The sequence below is a fragment of the Pseudonaja textilis genome, chromosome 1, assembly GCF_049901715.1.
Source record: "Pseudonaja textilis isolate UNSWEBS1 chromosome 1, rPseTex1.2, whole genome shotgun sequence".
In the NCBI taxonomy this organism is placed as follows: domain Eukaryota; kingdom Metazoa; phylum Chordata; class Lepidosauria; order Squamata; family Elapidae; genus Pseudonaja; species Pseudonaja textilis.
In genome coordinates, this window is record NC_141990.1 from 224368029 (window position 1) to 224388715 (window position 20687).

A 20687-nucleotide genomic window follows, 5' to 3' on the forward strand; every position below is an offset into this window, starting at 1 on the left:
AAATTTTTAATTCAAAGAACCTTTAAAAATAACATTCTTTCTTGTAATTAATGTTATTTTGTGTACTATTTTCCTTTTTTCATTACAAGGTATTTTGAAGGAATGTTGCTAAAATTGATTGAAGTACTTAAAATGTGGGTGATTAAACAAAACTGAACATACACATTGCACTTTACCATTAACTGACATAGACATTTTATCAGTTCCATCCACTTCAGTGCCAATAAAATAATAAGAAATTTTCCATCTGAATTACCTGGAAATATACATTGCATCTAAACTTTGATTTATAATCAAATCACTGACATTGACATACTCTTCTTTAGCTTCATGTTTCTGTCAATACTGTACATCTTTTTCCACAAGAAAAGCACTCAAACATTCAAGTATTTGTTTTGATTAATAAAAAGAAATTATCCTTCTTTTAAGTCAGCATGAAAATGCATTGTCCTTTCCTTTTAGCCTTGGTATGACTTGGTCATGGTATGAAACTTCTTTTCTCACCTCCTTAAATTGTTACCAAGCATTCAATAGGATGTTTCTAAGAGAAATGCAAGTATGACTTTCTTTTTTGAAATGAAGGAAGTCACATTTATACCATTTTTATTTCAACAGTGTTATCTTGTCTAGCATTCTGCTAACAGCATCCTTTGCTTCCCTGTTCCTCAGACTGTAGATGAGTGGATTAAATGAAGGGATGACAATAGTATAAAAGACGGATATGATTTTGTCTTTATCCAATGAGAAATTGGAGCCAGGTCGTATATACATGAAGATTATGGTTCCAAAGAAAATGGTCACAGTGGTGAGATGGGAGGCACAGGTGGAGAAGGCTTTATATCTTCCCTGGGCAGAGCTGATCTTCAGGACGGCAATAACAATGGCAATGTAGGAGATCAAAACGGTCAGAAAAGTTGTCAGTGCAATTGCAGTGGATATAACAAAATGCAGAAAGTGAGCAATGTGTGTATCTGAACAGGACAATTGGAGCATTGTTGGAACATCACAGAAGAAATGATTAATTGTATTTGAGCTGCAGAAATTCAAAGTAAAAATAATTATAGTCTGGACTATTGAACTTGCAGAGCCACAAGTATAGGCAGCTATGACTAAGAGGGTACAAAGCTTCTTTGACATGATAACAAAATACAACAATGGGTTGCAGATTGCTGTGAAGCGATCAAATGCCATCACGGCCAGAAGGCAACCTTCAGCGGTTACAAAGACAGCAAAAAAGAAGAATTGTGTGGTGCATTCTGTGAAGGAAATGGTTGAATGTTCTATCATAAATGTTGTCAACAATTTTGGGGCAATGGTAGTAGAAAGGCTAATATCTATAACGGAGAGATTTCTAAGAAAAAAGTACATAGGGGTGTGAAGCCTAGGATCAATTCTGGTTAGAATGATTATCCCAATGTTTCCCACCAGAGTGATTAGATAGATGAGCAGAAAGAAGATGAAGAGGGGAATCTGAAGCTCTGGGTGGTCCATGAATCCAACAAGGATGAACTCAGTTACAGTGGTTTGATTTGTCTGCATTGTTTATTCCTCTCTGATAGAATAAAAAGAGAGGGAAAACCTTATAGCAGTATGAGTACTGTTGGTTTATTTGAGAATGCCCAAGGGAGGAGACTCTGAAAAACCCAACCTGAAAAGGAGCTGTTTGCATGGAAAGCAGAATTACTTATTTTTGTATATATGGGCTTCTTGGATTGTGGGCTCTTGATAAGTATGCTCTTTTCAAAGTACATTGTTGCATTCGAGACTGTGCACACTATTACATAGATGTGAAATGTTGGTTAACAAACAATAGTTTCATACCTATTATCATCTCTCTGCATATTGTAGGAAGCATTTCTCTGTGGGGATGAATGTGGACTTCTTACTAAAATGTATTTTCTATTGCATTCCAGTACTCTCGAAGAAAGTCAGAATGATCAGTCACTGTGTGGATTTATAATTCTCTCCAGAGCACTTCTGCAGGAAAAGTTCTGTGTAAAAATCATTGTCATCTATTGGCTCCTATGCACCAACATCCATTCCACCTGCATCTGAAATTAATTTCAATTTGTAAACTATAAATCTTACATTTATAATTCATTATAGAACATTTCCAAGTGGCTGATTAATGTACATTATAGCCTTGTCCTGCAGTACAGTCCCATCTAGTATTTCTTTTTAGAAATACTTTGTAGAAAAATGCCATGGATTAATTGGATTTTAACATGGATATGTTTACTATGGTATATTATAAGTAACATACATCGATTAAGGAAATACTGTAAGCAACTCTTTGCTTCAATGCACAACTTATAGGATGAACCACTAAAGCCCCCACTGATAAGCTAGAAGAAAGAAGGAACCATCACAAAGTTCATTATTCACGCACTACAAAAGATTTAATTCACAAAAAGTATAAAAGGTATAAAGATGAATTGGTTTTCATATGCACAAATACATTCAAGGTATGATGAAGATTTCAAAACAGAAGGATTGTATGATAAATTGACTGATTTCGATAAGATTTTGACAGGTACTGATGAAAAGGTGATTAAAAAATTATATGGTTATTTATTGGAAATTAAGCTAGAGGAAGAACAAGTTAAAGAAACTATGATTGCTTGGGGGAAGAATTTTGGATATGGGATCGATTTAGAGAAATGGCAAAAATTGTGGTCTCAAAATTATAAAATGACAATGTCAACGCATATAAAGAAAATTTGTATAAGATGTTTTACAGGTGGCACTCTCCCCTGATAAGAATAGCAAGAATGTTCAAGAACAAATCTGAAAAATGCTGGAAATGTCATCAGATACCTGGCCCGTATTACCATATGTGGTGGACTTGTGAGGATGCTAGAAAATATTGGATTAAAATCCGCATATGGTTGGAAAAAATGACAAAGAAATACATAGACTTGAAACCAGAGATCTTTTTATTGGGAATCTTACCTGATACATATAGTAAAGACTTGAAATACCTGATTGTAAATGTATTAACAGCGGCTAAGATTGTATTTGCTAAAAATTGGAAAAATGAGAAAATACCATCGCAGGAAGAAATTATTAAGAAAATATTGGAATGTGCTGAAATGAGTAGATTGACATTTGAAATTAGAGAACAAGAGGATAAACAATTTTATAAAATTTGGGACCTTTTCTACCAATGGTTAGATAATAAAATACAATAATAGAATATCTAGAATTCTAGGAAATAATGACTATATAAAGATATATTTCTTTTTCTTTTTGATATCATATCTATAATAATGTTTTTAGGATAGATTTGGTATGATTAAGTAAATTATAGTTATCTCGCAAAGTATGAATGAATAAAATTATAGTCAAATGATTGTTTAATAGTGATACCAGAGTATTTAATTTCTGATTGATAATATGAGTTATTATGTAATGTAACTGTAATTGAGACTACAAAATGGATGCACAAAAAACTGGTAAACCAACCAACACACTGCTTGTATATTTATGAAAGAAAGCTGGATGTTTTTATGTTTTGTTTGTCTTTAAAAACCAATAAAATTGTTTTTCAAAAAAAAAGTATCTTGAAGAAGCTTTTGGAGTTTGGGTGACAAGAGAATTATAAGTAAAACACAGAACAATATTTTTATATCAAACCAGTTGAGTATTCCTACTTCTGTCTGAAAAAAAATACGATGAAGAGGAGAAGGAAGAAGAGAAAGATAAAAGCATTTAACAGATTATTCAACTAACTAGAAGTGCTCAATTAAAGAACTTACCAGATTTGGAATAAAGATTCCATTTCAAAAGATGAAAGATGGACTGTTTGGATAGAATTTCTCATTTTATACTTTGTTTACTATTAGTTAAGAACCAATTTATTAAAATCTCAATGCAATCTTTTGGCAAAATACACTTGAGGACCTACTGGGAATTCATATTTCCACTGTATAGCCTTTATGCATAATTAGTTCAAACTTTTATTGGAATTCACTAAGAAAACTCATTATGCAGTATGAACACTTTTATTTGAAGTATTAAGTTGCCATTTCAGGGACCTTAAGATGAAAGTACAGGGCATTATAGAAACATGTTTTTAAAGAAGCATTATACTTAGTAGTGCATCTCTAATGCAATGTAATAATAAAACAACAATGTTGTTTTTGACAATCCTTTTCTATGCAAATATAACAGAATCCAATAACTTCAAAATATTATTTTTTGTTTTATAAGTGATCATTTGAAGTTGATTGACATCTTTGCTATAGAAGTTAATACCGTCTTCCATCTAGGCAATACAAGAATCTCTAATTCTTTATTCCCCTCATTTCTTAACATCTGCATCAGTGCTGGGATTCAATTTTTTTTTCTAATGGTTCTGTTGGCATGGCTTGGTGGGCGTGGCAGGGGAAGGATACTGTAAAATCTCTAGTCAGAGGTGGTACTTGCCGGTTCTCCAAACTACTCAACATTTCCACTACCAGTTCTCCAGACCTGGTCAGAACCCGCTGAATACCACCTCTGATCTGCATATCAAATGGATTTATTGGGAACTCATATTTGCAGACTTAATAGTATAAGTTTTAGTTTTAAAGAAATTAATCAGTTGTTTTAATATCTCAGGTGTGTCAGAAGCTGAAAAAGCTGCTTGGCAATGTTGTTGGCCGACGCCGTTTGACAGCCGGCTATAAAAGGAGCTGTCAAACGGCAACAGCTGTTGCCGCCAGCTGACTGCCAGTTAGCCTCGGCAGCCGTGGCGACCCTTTATTCGCTAGAATAAAGCCTGTTAACTTTGAGCCTGTGTCTGTCTCTATCTTTACCGCCGCTCCACAACAATTGCCATCTGATAGATATCTCTGATAATCTCTTAATACCGAGTATATTAGAAATTCATCATCTATCAGTTGGTCTAAATGATAGATGATGAGAGAGTATTTACACCAAGACAAATTCCTTGTGTGTCCAATCACACCTGGCCAATAAAGTATTCTATTCTATTCTATTCTATTCTATTCTATTCTATTCCATTCCATTCCATTCCATTCCATTCTATTCTATTCTATTGATAACTTCCCCACTTCCACCCATTTTTTCATATCACCATCTTTCTGTTTAAAGTTGGTTTTCCCATAAAATAAATTTGGCATGAGGATCCCCAGAAAATAGCACTCTGAGCAGTGAGGCATGTTTTTCTCCTTGCCAGTGAACAACTGACTTTGTTAGCAAAGCTGGTCCTTTGACAGCATACTCCCCAGATCTGAATGGGAGTATCTAGGAACGTCCCTTGGATGACCATGGACAGAAAATATAGAGGATTACAATGGCTGGAGTGGTTGCATCTCCATCTTTTCCAGTCACTGTTTGTATTTTTAGGTGTGGTTTTTAACTTCACTTTTTGATGTTTGATTGTTAATAGTCTGGCTGAATGCCGATTTACTTTATACTCTTTTGCTTGATTATAAATGTAAACTTTCATCAATTTAATCCAGAGTTTTAAAATATTTTTTCTTTTGGTGCACGGAAGTTAGTGGCATGACAGTTTTTTTCCTTTGCAGTGAAAGTGACTTGATCTGATTTAAATGGGATTTTAACTCCAGCAATTTTGTATTTTACCAGTTTTTCTAAAAATACTTCATTGCTTCATTTTATTTTTATATGCAGTATTTTGCAAAATGCTGGTTGTACAGAAAATCCTGTAAATTAATGATGTTTTCAGAAATAAAATGTTAATAGTCCATTTTTATCAGTTATAACAAAATAGAAATGAACAGAAGAGAAATCCAAATCCAATCAATATTTGGTGTGATGACCCTTTGCCTTCAAAACAGCATTAATTCTTAAGCTTGCACAAAGTCAGGGATTTTATAGGATTAGAGTCAGATGTATGATTAACCAATTATATCAAGCAGGTGCCAATGATCACCAATTTCAAATATAAACTGTAACACAGTCATTGACTGAAACAGAAGCAGTTGTATATGAGGCTTAAAACTGGGTGGAAATGGATAAACTTGGGTGAGATTCTACCAGTTTGGACTGGTTTGGGTGAAATAGATGTTAAACTTACATCTGGTTTGCCAAACTGGTACTTGAACCGACTGGCTGTCCCTGCCCACCCTGCCCCTCTTCTCCCAGGAGTCTCCATGTGGCCCGTTTGGGATGCAGGTAAGTGCAGGGTCTGGGCAGAGGTTCTGGGAGGGCGAAAAATGGCCCTCCTGGAACTTCTTCCTTTTAGAGACTGAGTCTCACCAAGCCACGCCCACAGAGCTGATAGGAAAAACTTCTGAATTTCACCCCTGATCTCAACCATACTCTTAAAGCACAAGTTGTGAAGCCAGACCAACAATGGCAAAGTAGTGAAGATACCTATTTTAAATCTGGCAAAATGGACAGTGCAATTTTGCATGTTAGACATAGTCTATGCAAACATGGATTAGCAACATGGTGGGGGATTGTCTTCCTTCCAAATGTAGCACTATCCCTGAAAGGGCCACTAGAGTCTAGATCCCTGTCTCCCTTTCTTCAGACAATTAGCTTCTTCTGTGACTGGCTTCTCAATATCTCTCATTTTGTCATTTCCTCTGGCCATTAGCCCACTCTGGTTGCTTGTCCATGTGCCTCTGCTCACCTCCTCTGTCCCTTGGTATGTCTAGCACCACCCCTGGTCACTTGCTTGGTCACTCACCTACATTAAGTCAACTCAGCTGTCCTCTACTGCATCCGATGCTCCCTCTGGTCACTGGATGGCTCACTTGCCTGGCTCATTTGCCTCTGCCTTCTGTCCTTTGGCAAATCTGTAATAGCCTCAAGCTTCATAGGGTCAGTTGATATCCGTTCTTTGGAGACAACATGCCCAAGATAGCTGACAGAGACTTGATAAAGTTCAAAGTATTCTCAAAGACCCATCTCATCCTGGGAACCCTTTTTTTTGAACTCTTACCATCTGGAAGACGGTAGATAATAATAAAAGCAAGGACAAATAGGCTGAAAAACAGCTTCTATCCCAGGGTAGTAGCTCTTTTGAATTCTGCTGTATAGTGCAGTGTTGGTGCCATGTGGGGGTTTCCGTTCTATGTATGGAGTGTGAAGGATGTGTGTTTGTGTTTATTTTCATGGTCATGATGTGCAGTGAAGATGGTGTTTGATTTCGTTGTATGAGATGCAGTGACAATAAAGTAAACTAAACTAAACTAAAACTGACACTTCTCCCGGGACAGCTTCAACCCCTCCTTCTGGATTTATATCAGGACTTTCTCCAGTCACTCTTCATGTTGTTCAAAAATCTCCCTGAAGACAATGATGTCATCTAAATATGCTAACACCTCAGTCAAGTTCATGTCTCTGACTGTCTGCTCCATAAATTGCTGGAACATTGCTTGGGTCCCTGATAAACCCTGGAGCATCTGATTGTACTTGTAGAACCCCAGTGGGCAAATGAATGCCATCTTCTCTCAATCATCTGGGTACATGGGAAACTGATGGTTACCTGCTCTTCAGATCCAGCACACTGAACCACTTAGTCCTCAGTAGGCAATATAATGTGTCCTTGATCTGTAGAGTAGTATACCGGTTTGGGATGTTGCTCTGGTTGAGCATGTTATAATCTATGCACTTCCTTCCACATTTGTTTTTAGACACCACTATGGTAGAGCCATAAGAGCTCTGAGACTCTCAGATAATCCCCAAATTTTCCATTCTTCTGGATGTTCTCTGAAGTTCTCCAAGTCACCTAAAGGGATTTGTCAAGACCGCTCTCTGAACAACCTATCCTCTTATAATCAAATTCAATGTTGGGCACTCCTAACACATCTCACATCAAACTCATGTTTTAAGAATAAATTCCACCACCTCAAAAGTTAATCTCTGGCCCTCTTCTTCTATTCTGGGGTGAGTGGAGTGTCCTTTGGATAGAGCTGTTTCACTGGGATCTTGCCCTCAGCACCCTCCCCTGAACCTGCCATTACAATGAGGGTGACCACACTTAGTTGTCCTAACAATATCCAGTCCTTTAACGTCAGCAGGACATCTGTAACATTTCTGAGCCCTATCAAGATTCTCCCTTGGCTTTGCCACAATGTCCTTATGGGGAGCACTTCAAGGATCACTTCCACCCCAATGTCTCTTCTCTTGGAGTCAGCCTTGAGACAACATAGGGCCCAGGCTGTTTCCAGTTTAGCAACAACAACAAAGGAAACAGCAAAAAGTATAATATATCATTTTAGCAGTAACTAGTTACAATTCTATATGTAGTTATGTAATGCAATTATTATTCTATACATTTATATTTCTAATACATTTATATAACTATCATATTTTGTTTACTTTTTTGAACCTGATGTGTTTTGTATAAATGATCCAATATTGCAATAACTTTGTCCATACAAAGTCTAGATCAGCTGTCAAACTTGTGGCCCATGGATGCATCTAAGGCATATAGTTCAAAAGAATATTATTTCAAAATGTTAACAATTGTAATTGTTGGTGGCCTTTACAGTTAGTATGGAATTTCCAATTTTTATAAAATGACATGTGGCCCCTAGTCATATAACCATATTTTGGATGCTTGTCGATCAGTTTAAATTTACCTCTCTTGCCAAGTGACTGCTGTTTGCAATCTTATTTGCCAGCTTTCCAAGAAAGTCAATGGGGAAGCCGGCAGTGAATATTGCAAGTTGGGGGGGACATGGATTTGAGTTCAACTCCATCAGTGCACTGAGGGATTTGCTGTCCCTTCCATTTATGTAAAGAAAATACTCCTATATATTGAAGGAATGGATCTTAATCTGGTCAAATGCAACCAAATGCCAACTCAAAATGTTATCAAACTTTCAATAGAATTTTTCCTCAGAGAAAATGCAATTATGTGTTATTTCTTTAATATGAAGGAAGTTATATTTAAAACATTTTTACTTCAGTAATATTATCTTGTCTAACATTCTCCTAACTGCATTTTTCACCTCCTTGTTCCGTAGACTATAGATAAGTGGATTAAGTGAGGAGATGACAAGAGTATAAAAGACAGATATGATTTTGTCTTTATCCAATGAGAAATTGGAGTCAGGTCGTATATACATGAAGATGGCAGTTCCAAAGAAAATGGCCACAGTGACCAAATGGGAGGCACAGGTGGAGAAGGCTTTATATCTTCCCTGGGCAGAGCTGATCTTCAGGACGGCAATAACAATGGCAATGTAGGAAATCAAAACTGTCAGAAAAGTTGTCAGTGCAATTACAGTGGATAAAATGAAATGCACAAAATGAGCAAGCTGAGTATCTGAACAGGACAATTTAAACATTGGAGGAGCATCACAAAAAAAATGATTAATTGTATTTGAGCTGCAGAAATTCAAATTAAAAATAAGTATGGTTTCCACTGTTGAACTTACAAACCCACAGGTATATGAAGCTATAACCAAAAGGATGCAAAAATTCATTGACATAGTAACAAAATACTGCAATGGGTTGCATATTGCTGTGAAGCGATCAAATGCCATCACAGCCAGAAGGCAACCTTCAGTAGTTACAAAGATGTCGACAAAGAAGAATTGTATGGTGCATCCTGTGATGGAAATGGTTGAATGTTCTATCATAAATGTTGTCAACAATTTGGGGGCAATAGCAGTAGAATAACCAATGTCTATAATGGAGAGATTTCTAAGAAAAAAGTACATGGGGGTGTGAAGCTTAGGATCAATTCTGGTTAGAATGATTATCCCAATGTTTCCCACCAGAGTGATGAGATAGATGAGCAGAAAGAAGATGAAGAGAGGGATCTGAAGTTTTGGGTGGTCCATGAATCCAACAAGGATGAACTCAGTTACAGTGGTTTGATTTGTCTGCATTGTTTATTCCTCTCTGATAGAATAAAAAGAGAGGGAAAACCTTATAGCAGTATGAGTACTGTTGGTTTGTTTGAGAATGCCCAAGGGAGGAGACTCTGAAAAACCCAACCTGAAAAGGAGCTGTTTGCATGGAAAGCAGAATTACTTATTTTTGTATATATGGGCTTCTTGGATTGTGGGCTCTTGATAAATATGCTCTTTTCAAAGTACATTGTTGCATTCGAGACTGTGCACACTATTACATAGATGTGAAATGTTGGTTAACAAACAATAGTTTCATACCTATTATCATCTCTCTGCATATTGTAGGAAGCATTTCTCTGTGGGGATGAATGTGGACTTCTTACTAAAATGTATTTTCTATTGCATTCCAGTACTCTCAAAGAAAGTCAGAATGATCAGTCACTGTGTGGATTTATAATTCTCTCCCAGAGCACTTCTGCAGGAAAAGTTCTGTGTAAAAATCATTGTCATCTATTGGCTCCTATGCACCAACATCCATTCCACCTGCATCTGAAATTAATTTCAATTTGTAAACTATAAACCTTACATTTATAATTCATTATAAAACATTTCCAAGTGGCTGATTAATGTACATTATAGCCTTGTCCTGCAGTACAGTCCCATCTAGTATTTCTTTTTAGAAATACTTTGTAGAAAAATGCCATGGATTTATTGGACTTTAACATGGATATGTTTACTCTGGTATATTATAAATAACATACATCGATTAAGGAAATACTGTAAGCAACTCTTTGCTTCAATGCACAACCTATAGGATGAACCACTAAAGCCCCCACTGATAAGCTAGAAGAAAGAAGGAACCATCACAAAGTTCATTATTCACGCACTACAAAAGATTTAATTCACAAAAAGTATAAAAGGTATAAAGATGAATTGGTTTTCATATGCACAAATACATTCAAGGTATGATGAAGATTTCAAAACAGAAGGATTGTATGATAAATTGACTGATTTCGATAAGATTTTGACAGGTACTGATGAAAAGGTGATTAAAAAATTATATGGTTATTTATTGGAAATTAAGCTAGAGGAAGAACAAGTTAAAGAAACTATGATTGCTTGGGGGAAGAATTTTGGATATGGGATCGATTTAGAGAAATGGCAAAAATTGTGGTCTCAAAATTATAAAATGACAATGTCAACGCATATAAAGAAAATTTGTATAAGATGTTTTACAGGTGGCACTCTCCCCCGACAAGAATAGCAAGAATGTTCAAGAACAAATCCGAAAAATGCTGGAAATGTCATCAGATACCTGGCCCGTATTACCATATGTGGTGGACTTGTGAGGATGCTAGAAAATATTGGATTAAAATCCGCATATGGTTGGAAAAAATGACAAAGAAATACATAGACTTGAAACAGAGATCTTTTTATTGGGAATCTTACCTGATACATATAGTAAAGACTTGAAATACCTGATTGTAAATGTATTAACAGCGGCTAAGATTGTATTTGCTAAAAATTGGAAAAATGAGAAAATACCATCGCAGGAAGAAATTATTAAGAAAATATTGGAATGTGCTGAAATGAGTAGATTGACATTTGAAATTAGAGAACAAGAGGATAAACAATTTTATAAAATTTGGGACCTTTTCTACCAATGGTTAGATAATAAAATACAATAATAGAATATCTAGAATTCTAGGAAATAATGACTATATAAAGATATATTTCTTTTTCTTTTTGATATCATATCTATAATAATGTTTTAGGATAGATTTGGTATGATTAAGTAAATTATAGTTATCTCGCAAAGTATGAATGAATAAAATTATAGTCAAATGATTGTTTAATAGTGATACCAGAGTATTTAATTTCTGATTGATAATATGAGTTATTATGTAATGTAACTGTAATTGAGACTACAAAATGGATGCACAAAAAACTGGTAAACCAACCGACACACTGCTTGTATATTTATGAAAGAAAGCTGGATGTTTTTATGTTTTGTTTGTTTTGTTTGTCTTTAAAAACCAATAAAATTGTTTTTCAAAAAAAAAAGTATCTTGAAGAAGCTTTTGGAGTTTGGGTGACAAGAGAATTATAAGTAAAACACAGAACAATATTTTTATATCAAACCAGTTGAGTATTCCTACTTCTGTCTGAAAAAAAATACGATGAAGAGGAGAAGGAAGAAGAGAAAGATAAAAGCATTTAACAGATTATTCAACTAACTAGAAGTGCTCAATTAAAGAACTTACCAGATTTGGAATAAAGATTCCATTTCAAAAGATGAAAGATGGACTGTTTGGATAGAATTTCTCATTTTATACTTTGTTTACTATTAGTTAAGAACCAATTTATTAAAATCTCAATGCAATATTTTGGCAAAATACACTTGAGGACCTACTGGGAATTCATATTTCCACTGTATAGCCTTTATGCATAATTAGTTCAAACTTTTATTGGAATTCACTAAGAAAACTCATTATGCAGTATGAACACTTTTATTTGAAGTATTAAGTTGCCATTTCAGGGACCTTAAGATGAAAGTACAGGGCATTATAGAAACATGTTTTTAAAGAAGCATTATACTTAGTAGTGCATCTCTAATGCAATGTAATAATAAAACAACAATGTTGTTTTTGACAATCCTTTTCTATGCAAATATAACAGAATCCAATAACTTCAAAATATTATTTTTTGTTTTATAAGTGATCATTTGAAGTTGATTGACATCTTTGCTATAGAAGTTAATACCGTCTTCCATCTAGGCAATACAAGAATCTCTAATTCTTTATTCCCCTCATTTCTTAACATCTGCATCAGTGCTGGGATTCAATTTTTTTTTTCTAATGGTTCTGTTGGCATGGCTTGGTGGGCGTGGCAGGGGAAGGATACTGTAAAATCTCTAGTCAGAGATGGTACTTGCCGGTTCTCCAAACTACTCAACATTTCCACTACCAGTTCTCCAGACCTGGTCAGAACCCGCTGAATACCACCTCTGATCTGCATATCAAATGGATTTATTGGGAATTCATATTTGTAGACTTAATAGTATATGTTTTAGTTTTAAAGGAATTAATCAGTTGTTTTAATATCTCAGGTGTGTCAGAAGCTGAAAAAGCTGCTTGGCAATGTTGTTAACAGAAGAAGAAGAAGAAGAAGAAGAAGAAGAAGAAGAAGAAGAAGAAGAAGAAGAAGAAGAAGAAGAAGAAGAAGAAGAAGAAGAAGAAGAAGAAGAAGAAGAAGAAGTTGTTGTTGTTGTTTATTGTCATTGTACAAGTACAACAAAACTGTGGATGCACCCCAGCAACTGTTTGCAATGCAATAAAACCAAAGCACTTAAAAATGAAGATAGGAAAAATAGAGTACCCACGTCTTCATTTGCAATTAGAGAGTACAATATCTATGAATATACACAAAATATACATCCAGCACTGACTGTAATGCTTTGCCAAGTATAGTACACAAGAGATGGGTTGTACTTAATATGTTATTATACATCTGAATGGGGTATTGAGATTTCACATCTTAATAAGGTAGTGACTTAATAAGGTAGGTCGTGTTTATTTGCAGTTCGGATGGCCCAGTAATTGTAAATATTGCTGCTGTGTTCACAGACTGACAAGTTCTCTCTCTGGTCCACCGCCTTCACGGGAGCGCCGACCGCGCCCATTGGCTGACGCCCTTTGACAGCCGGCTATAAAAGGAGCTGTCAAACGGCATCAGCTGTTGCCGCCAGCTGACTGCCAGTTAGCCTCGGCAGCCGCGGCGACCCTTTATTCGCTAGAATAAAGCCTGTTAACTTTGAGCCTGTGTCTGTCTCTATCTTTACCGCCGCTCCACAACAATTGCCATCTGATAGATATCTCTGATAATCTCTTAATACCGAGTATATTAGAAATTCATCATCTATCAGTTGGTCTAAATGATAGATGATGAGAGAGTATTTACACCAAGACAAATTCCTTGTGTGTCCAATCACACCTGGCCAATAAAGTATTCTATTCTATTCTATTCTATTCTATTCTATTCTATTCTATTCTATTCTATTCCATTCCATTCCATTCCATTCCATTCCATTCCATTCCATTCCATTCTATTCTATTCTATTCTATTCTATTCTATTGATAACTTCCCCACTTCCACCCATTTTTTCATATCACCATCTTTCTGTTTAAAGTTGGTTTTCCCATAAAATAAATTTGGCATGAGGATCCCCAGAAAATAGCACTCTGAGCAGTGAGGCATGTTTTTCTCCTTGCCAGTGAACAACTGACTTTGTTAGCAAAGCTGGTCCTTTGACAGCATACTCCCCAGATCTGAATGGGAGTATCTAGGAACGTCCCTTGGATGACCATGGACAGAAAATATAGAGGATTACAATGGCTGGAGTGGTTGCGTCTCCATCTTTTCCAGTCACTGTTTGTATTTTTAGGTGTGGTTCTGTTTTTAACTTCACTTTTTGATGTTTGATTGTTAATAGTCTGGCTGAATGCCGATTTACTTTATACTCTTTTGCTTGATTACAAATGTAAACTTTCATCAATTTAATCCAGAGTTTTAAAATACTTTTTCTTTTGGTGCACGGAAGTTAGTGGCATGACAGTTTTTTTCCTTTGCAGTGAAAGTGACTTGATCTGATTTAAATGGGATTTTAACTCCAGCAATTTTGTATTTTACCAGTTTTTCTAAAAATACTCCATTGCTTCATTTTATTTTTGTATGCAGTATTTTGCAAAATGCTGGTTGTACAGAAAATCCTGTAAATTAATGATGTTTTCAGAAATAAAATGTTAATAGTCCATTTTTATCAGTTATAACAAAATAGAAATGAACAGAAGAGAAATCCAAATCCAATCAATATTTGGTATGATGACCCTTTGCCTTCAAAACAGCATTAATTCTTAAGCTTGCACAAAGTCAGGGATTTTATAGGATTAGAGTCAGATGTATGATTAACCAATTATATCAAGCAGGTGCCAATGATCACCAATTTCAAATATAAACTGTAACACAGTCATTGACTGAAACAGAAGCAGTTGTATATGAGGCTTAAAACTGGGTGGAAATGGATAAACTTGGGTGAGATTCTACCAGTTTGGACTGGTTTGGGTGAAATAGATGTTAAACTTACATCTGGTTTGCCAAACTGGTACTTGAACCGACTGGCTGTCCCTGCCCACCCTGCCCCTCTTCTCCCAGGAGTCTCCATGTGGCCCGTTTGGGATGCAGGTAAGTGCAGGGTCTGGGCAGAGGTTCTGGGAGGGCGAAAAATGGCCCTCCTGGAACTTCTTCCTTTTAGAGACTGAGTCTCACCAAGCCACGCCCACCAAGCCACGCCCACAGAGCTGATAGGAAAAACTTCTGAATTTCACCCCTGATCTCAACCATACTCTTAAAGCACAAGTTGTGAAGCCAGACCAACAATGGCAAAGTAGTGAAGATACCTATTTTAAATCTGGCAAAATGGACAGTGCAATTTTGCATGTTAGACATAGTCTATGCAAACATGGATTAGCAACATGGTGGGGGATTGTCTTCCTTCCAAATGTAGCACTATCCCTGAAAGGGCCACTAGAGTCTAGATCCCTGTCTCCCTTTCTTCAGACAATTAGCTTCTTCTGTGACTGGCTTCTCAATATCTCTCATTTTGTCATTTCCTCTGGCCATTAGCCCACTCTGGTTGCTTGTCCATGTGCCTCTGCTCACCTCCTCTGTCCCTTGGTATGTCTAGCACCACCCCTGGTCACTTGCTTGGTCACTCACCTACATTAAGTCAACTCAGCTGTCCTCTACTGCATCCGATGCTCCCTCTGGTCACTGGATGGCTCACTTTCCTGGCTCATTTGCCTCTGCCTTCTGTCCTTTGGCAAATCTGTAATAGCCTCAAGCTTCATAGCGTCAGTTGATATCAGTTCTTTGGAGACAACATGCCCAAGATAACTGACAGAGACTTGATAAAGTTCAAAGCATTCTCAAAGATCCATCTCATCCTGGGAACCCTTTTTTTTGAACTCTTACCATCTGGCAGACGGTAGATAATAATAAAAGCAAGGACAAATAGGCTGAAAAACAGCTTCTATCCCAGGGCAGTAGCTCTTTTGAATTCTGCTGTATAGTGCAGTGTTGGTGCCATGTGGGGGTTTCCGTTCTATGTATGGAGTGTGAAGGATGTGTGTTTGTGTTTATTTTCATAGTCATGATGTGCAGTGAAGATGGTGTTTGATTTCGTTGTATGAGATGCAGTGACAATAAACTAAACTAAACTAAACTAAAACTGACACTTCTCCTGGGACAGCTTCAACCCCTCCTTCTGGATTTATATCAGGACTTTCTCCAGTCACTCTTCATGTTGTTCAAAAATCTCCCTGAAGACAATGATGTCATCTAAATATGCTAACACCTCAGTCAAGTTCATGTCTCTGACTGTCTGCTCCATAAATTGCTGGAACATTGCTTGGGTCCCTGATAAACCATGGAGCATCTGATTGTACTTGTAGAACCCCAGTGGGCAAATGAATGCCATCTTCTCTCAATCGTCTGGGTACATGGGAAACTGATGGTTACCTGCTCTTCAGATCCAGCACACTGAACCACTTAGTCCTCAGTAGGCAATGTAATGTGTCCTTGATCTGTGCAGTAGTATACCAGTTTGGGATGTTGCTCTGGTTGAGCATGTTGTAATCTATGCACTTCCTTCCCCATTTGTTTTCTAGACACCACTATGGGAGAGCCATAAGAGCTCTGAGACTCTCAGATAATCCCCAAATTTTCCATTCTTCTGAATGTTCTCTGAAGTTCTCCAAGTCACCTAAAGGGATTTGTCAAGACCTCTCTCTGAACAACCTATCCTCTTATAATCAAATTCAATGTTGGGCACTCCTAACACATCTCACACCAAACTCATGTTTTAAGAATAAATTCCGCCACCTCAAAAGTTAATCTCTGGCCCTCTTCTTCTATTCTGGGGTGAGTGGAGTGTCCTTTGGATAGAGCTGTTCCACTGGGATCTTGCCCTCAGCACCCTCCCCTGAACTTGCCATTACAATGAGGTTGACCACACTTAGTTGTCCTAACAATATCCAGTCCTTTAACGTCAGCAGGACATCTGTAACATTTCTGAGCCCTATCAAGATTCTCCCTTGGCTTTGCCACAATGTCCTTATGGGGAGCACTTCAAGGATCACTTCCACCCCAATGTCTCTTCTCTTGGAGTCAGCCTTGAGACAACATAGGGCCCAGGCTGTTTCCAGTTTAGCAACAACAACAAAGGAAACAGCAAAAAGTATAATATATCATTTTAGCAGTAACTAGTTACAATTCTATATGTAGTTATGTAATGCAATTATTATTCTATACATTTATATTTCTAATACATTTATATAACTATCATATTTTGTTTACTTTTTTGAACCTGATGTGTTTTGTATAAATGATCCAATATTGCAATAACTTTGTCCATACAAAGTCTAGATCAGGGCTGTCAAACTTGTGGCCCATGGATGCATCTAAGGCACATAGTTCAAAAGAATATTATTTCAAAATGTTAACAATTGTAATTGTTGGTGGCTTTTACAGTTTGTATGGAATTTCCAATTTTTATAAAATGACATGTGGCCCCTAGTCATATAACCATATTTTGGATGCTTGTCAATCAGTTTAAATTTACCTCTCTTGCCAAGTGACTGCTGTTTGCAATCTTATTTGCCAGCTTTCCAAGAAAGTCAATGGGGAAGCCGGCAGTGAATATTGCAAGTTCGGGGGGACATGGATTTGTGTTCAACTCCATCAGTGCACTGAGATATTTGCTGTCCCTTCCATTTATGTAAAGAAAATACTCCTATATATTGAAGGAATGGATCTTAATCTGGTCAAATGCAACCAAATGCCAACTCAAAATGTTATCAAACTTTCAATAGAATTTTTCCTCGGAGAAAATGCAATTATGTGTTATTTCTTTAATATGAAGGAAGTTATATTTAAAACATTTTTACTTCAGTAATATTATCTTGTCTAACGTCCTCCTAACTGCATTTTTCACCTCCTTGTTCCTTAGACTATAGATAAGTGGATTAAGTGAGGAGATGACAAGGGTATAAAAGACAGATATGATTTTGTCTTTATCCAATGAGAAATTGGAGCCAGGTCGTATATACATGAAGATTATGGTTCCAAAGAAAATGGTCACAGTGATGAGATGGGAGGCACAGGTAGAGAAGGCTTTATATCTTCCCTGGGCAGAGCTGATCTTCAGGACGGCAATAACAATGGCAATGTAGGAAATCAAAACTGTCAGAAAAGTTGTCAGTGCAATTACAGTGGATAAAATGAAATGCACAAAATGAGCAAGCTGAGTATCTGAACAGGACAATTTAAACATTGGAGGAGCATCACAAAAAAAATGATTAATTTCATTTGAGCTGCAGAAATTCAAATTAAAAATAAGTATGGTTTCCACTGTTGAACTTACAAACCCACAGGTATATGAAGCTATAACCAAAAGGATGCAAAAATTCATTGACATAGTAACAAAATACTGCAATGGGTTGCATGTTGCTGTGAAGCGGTCAAATGCCATTACAGCCAGAAGGCAACTTTCAGTAGTTACAAAGATGTCGACAAAGAAGAATTGTATGGTGCATCCTGTGATGGAAATGGTTGAATGTTCTATCATAAATGTTGTCAACAATTTGGGGGCAATAGCAGTAGAATAACCAATGTCTATAATGGAGAGATTTCTAAGAAAAAAGTACATGGGTGTGTGAAGCCTAGCATCAATTTTTGTTACAATGATTATCCCAATGTTTCCCACCAGAGTGATGAGATAGATGAGCAGAAAGAAGATGAAGAGAGGGATCTGAAGTTTTGGGTGGTCCATGAATCCAACAAGGATGAACTCAGTTACAGTGGTTTGATTTGTCTGCATTGTTTATTCACTCTGATTGAACAAAAATGGAGAGAAAACCTTATAGCAATATGAGTACTGTTGGCTTATCTTAGAATACCCAAGGTTATGTAAGATAAATCAATCAGAATAGAACTGGCTTGAATCCAAAGTCCAAAAACTTCTTCATGGTGCTTTATGAGAATTAAATCTCCTGTAGTATATGAAATGCAAAAATGCAGAATAACAAGGTAACAGAATTGGAAGGGACCTTAGAAGTCTTTTAGTCCAACCCCCTGTTCAAACAGGAGGCCCTATACCATTTTAGTCAAGTAGCTGTCCAGTCTTTTCTTAGAAACCTCCAGTGATGAAGCATCCACAACTTTGGCAGGGAAGCTCTTCCACTGGTTAATGGTACTCACTGTGCTGAAGTTTATCCTGAATTCCAGGTTTGTTCTCTCCTTCATTAGTTTCCATCCATTATTTCTTATCTTGCATTCTGGTGCTTTGGAAAATAAGTTTACCTCATCCTTGTATTTTCCAGGGAGCATTTTTCTGTGTGAAATAATATAGACTTCCTGCTCCAAGAAGCTAGAAGTCTATTACATTCTACTACTCTCCAAAGAAGTCCAAATTGATCAATTATTTGAACTGTGTGAAATGAAGTGTAATCTACTTTGGTAGGAAATGTTCTGTGAAACAATCTTTGATGACTATTGGCAACTATGCATTAACATTTTTCTAAATTACATCTGAAATTAATTCCAATTTGTGATCCATAATCTTTACATTTACAACTAGTTTTAGATCATTTCAAACTGGCCGATTAGCATGCACTATATAGCTCTGCCTGCAGCAGAGTTCTATCTAATATTTCTTCTTCCAAGTAGAAATACTCTTAAATGGAATACCAAACTTATATCTAACTATGCAGTTTAGATTAAGTGGATTTTAAAACTGGCAGGACATTAGCTATGTCATGCAATATATTATTCCACTGGCAGCACCATATCTTCATAGCCACATTGTAATGATTGTGGTCATTACAGTTGTGCAGGTATATGTATTTGTTTTCCATTTGAACATTAATATGTTTACTACATCATAAGTAATAGAAATTGATTGAGGAGATACTGTATAAAACAGTTTTTCTCAATTGACAAATAATAAGATTAACCATTGAAGCCTATAGTGGTAAACTGGAAGAAAGAAGAACCATCTGTTGACTCATGAATTTAATTTGTTGCCACCCAGGAGCAAAAATTAAAGATGTGATTGTATCTTAGTCAAATAATCAAGCCCGCATGTTAGTATTTTTTTCTTCTCTTTCATATGGGGATGATATGACAATGAACCTGAAAACAATATCAAGAGATTATGAGCAGCTTAGCAAGAAAGGCAAAGAGATAAGAGCACAGATAGTGTTTTCCACTGTACTTCCAGCAAAAGGTCACCATCCAATGAGAGAACAAAATATTTTAGAATTACACTACTGATTTAAGGGATGGTGCTGTCAAGAGAACTTCAGGTTCTTAGACCACTGTCTATGTTACCTACCTAAAGGGCTTCTGACATGGGATGGGCTGCATCTGACAAGAACTGAAAATAATGTGTTTGGAAAATGATTGGCTTAGCTTATATGAAGGGCTTTAAACTTTAAAATTTAAACTTTAAAATTGACATGGGATGGGCTTTAAACTTTAAAATTGAGGGGAAAGGGTGACCAATCTTTAGGATCCAATCTCAAGCATAAACCCCAAGACAACCAATCAAACAAGGAAAACTCAGACATAGAAAAGAAGTTTTAGGAAACCTGGGGTCGGCCATAAAGGGCTTGGATGCCTAATGCTCAAAGTTTGAGGAAGAAACAGGGTGAACTTGAAAATACTAGTACATGAGGGCAGGTATTATATAGTTGCCATTACTGAAATTTGATGGAATTAAACTCATGGCTGGAATGTCATAATGGCAGGACTTTAATTACCCTGATATCAAGTAGGAGATCAAAC

General features: G+C 36.5%; 3 protein-coding genes across 3 annotated transcripts; all 3 read right to left on the bottom strand.

Annotated features, from left to right (window-relative positions):
- Positions 1-603: 603 nt before the first annotated feature.
- LOC113448867 (olfactory receptor 5AR1-like) lies at positions 604-1551 on the bottom strand. The gene has a single exon (XM_026719678.2). It carries the CDS (start codon positions 1537-1539, stop codon positions 604-606), a length of 936 nt encoding a protein of 311 aa, XP_026575463.2. The 5' UTR covers positions 1540-1551.
- Positions 1552-8885: 7334 nt separating this feature from the next.
- LOC148128048 (olfactory receptor 5AP2-like) lies at positions 8886-9833 on the bottom strand. The gene has a single exon (XM_087922813.1). It carries the CDS (start codon positions 9819-9821, stop codon positions 8886-8888), a length of 936 nt encoding a protein of 311 aa, XP_087778939.1. The 5' UTR covers positions 9822-9833.
- A 7951-nt stretch (positions 9834-17784) lies between these two features.
- LOC113454397 (olfactory receptor 5AP2-like) lies at positions 17785-18729 on the bottom strand. Its single transcript, XM_026725771.2, has one exon. It carries the CDS (start codon positions 18718-18720, stop codon positions 17785-17787), a length of 936 nt encoding a protein of 311 aa, XP_026581556.2. The 5' UTR covers positions 18721-18729.
- Positions 18730-20687: the final 1958 nt, after the last annotated feature.